Source organism: Arachis ipaensis, chromosome B05, assembly GCF_000816755.2.
Source record: "Arachis ipaensis cultivar K30076 chromosome B05, Araip1.1, whole genome shotgun sequence".
NCBI classification, from domain to species: domain Eukaryota; kingdom Viridiplantae; phylum Streptophyta; class Magnoliopsida; order Fabales; family Fabaceae; genus Arachis; species Arachis ipaensis.
Window position 1 is genome coordinate 132,250,158 of NC_029789.2, and position 828 is coordinate 132,250,985.

At 35.1% G+C, this 828-nt stretch overlaps 1 protein-coding gene across 1 annotated transcript in view; it reads right to left on the reverse strand.

Annotated features, from left to right (window-relative positions):
* LOC107644220 (translation initiation factor IF-2) overlaps positions 358–828 on the reverse strand; it is a 10,018-nt gene continuing 9,547 nt past the window's right edge. Inside the window, exon 5 of the mRNA XM_016348030.2 lies at positions 358–828. Within this exon, the coding sequence (XP_016203516.1) occupies positions 672–828 (157 nt within the window). The 3' untranslated portion in view covers positions 358–671.

An 828-nucleotide genomic window follows, 5' to 3' on the forward strand; every position in this document is an offset into this window, starting at 1 on the left:
ATCCATCAATCTTGTCAATAAACCCTTCCCAACGAGCTTCAATATTTGAAGGTACCAAGCAAGTCTCAAATTCGATTTTTAGAACTTGTTTAATTTTAACTAACAGTAAGAAAAATAAATCTATTATGACATAATAAACACACTGAATTTTAATAAGGTTCAATGAAATATAGCTTAAGTTTATATTTACCCATGCCATAAAATAAATTGGAATAATTAATTGTTTTCAACTTATATTTTAATTTTGAAACTACGATTATAAAACTATATCATATGAAAGAAATACCACCACTACTACTAAATAATAATAGAAAAGAGCATAGAAAAAGAAGAAAGTGGGAGGGATAGAGATCAGACTAAGAGCTTTAAAATGGTACCCAACATAAGCATGAGAATAATGTAACTCCAGTAAGGTGTCAAAGTCAAACAAATATTACTTGAATAACAGAATCATCAGTACTCTAAAATCTAAAATATTACTTGAAGAGGATGGTCAATCTAGAAAGATGCACAACAACAAACACAAAAATCAGTACTACTAAGTTCCCTACTTGATTTACGAATCTATTACCCTCATAATATGCCTTGTTAAACAAACACTTGTACAAGTTGTTTCACAATCAAATTTAGGTCTAGGATCACGTCATTGTTCCTAGCTTCTGCCGGAATCCCTATGGATGGAACAGTTGCTGCTGGGGTGGGGGCTGGTGTTGGTGCTGATACTGCGGTGGCTGCTGGAACTGCGGCAGGTTAAACTGGTGGAATTGCTGTGGGAACATGAGCTGTGGTTGTGGCAGCTGCTGGTGCTGTTGATGCTGCTGTTGAGGC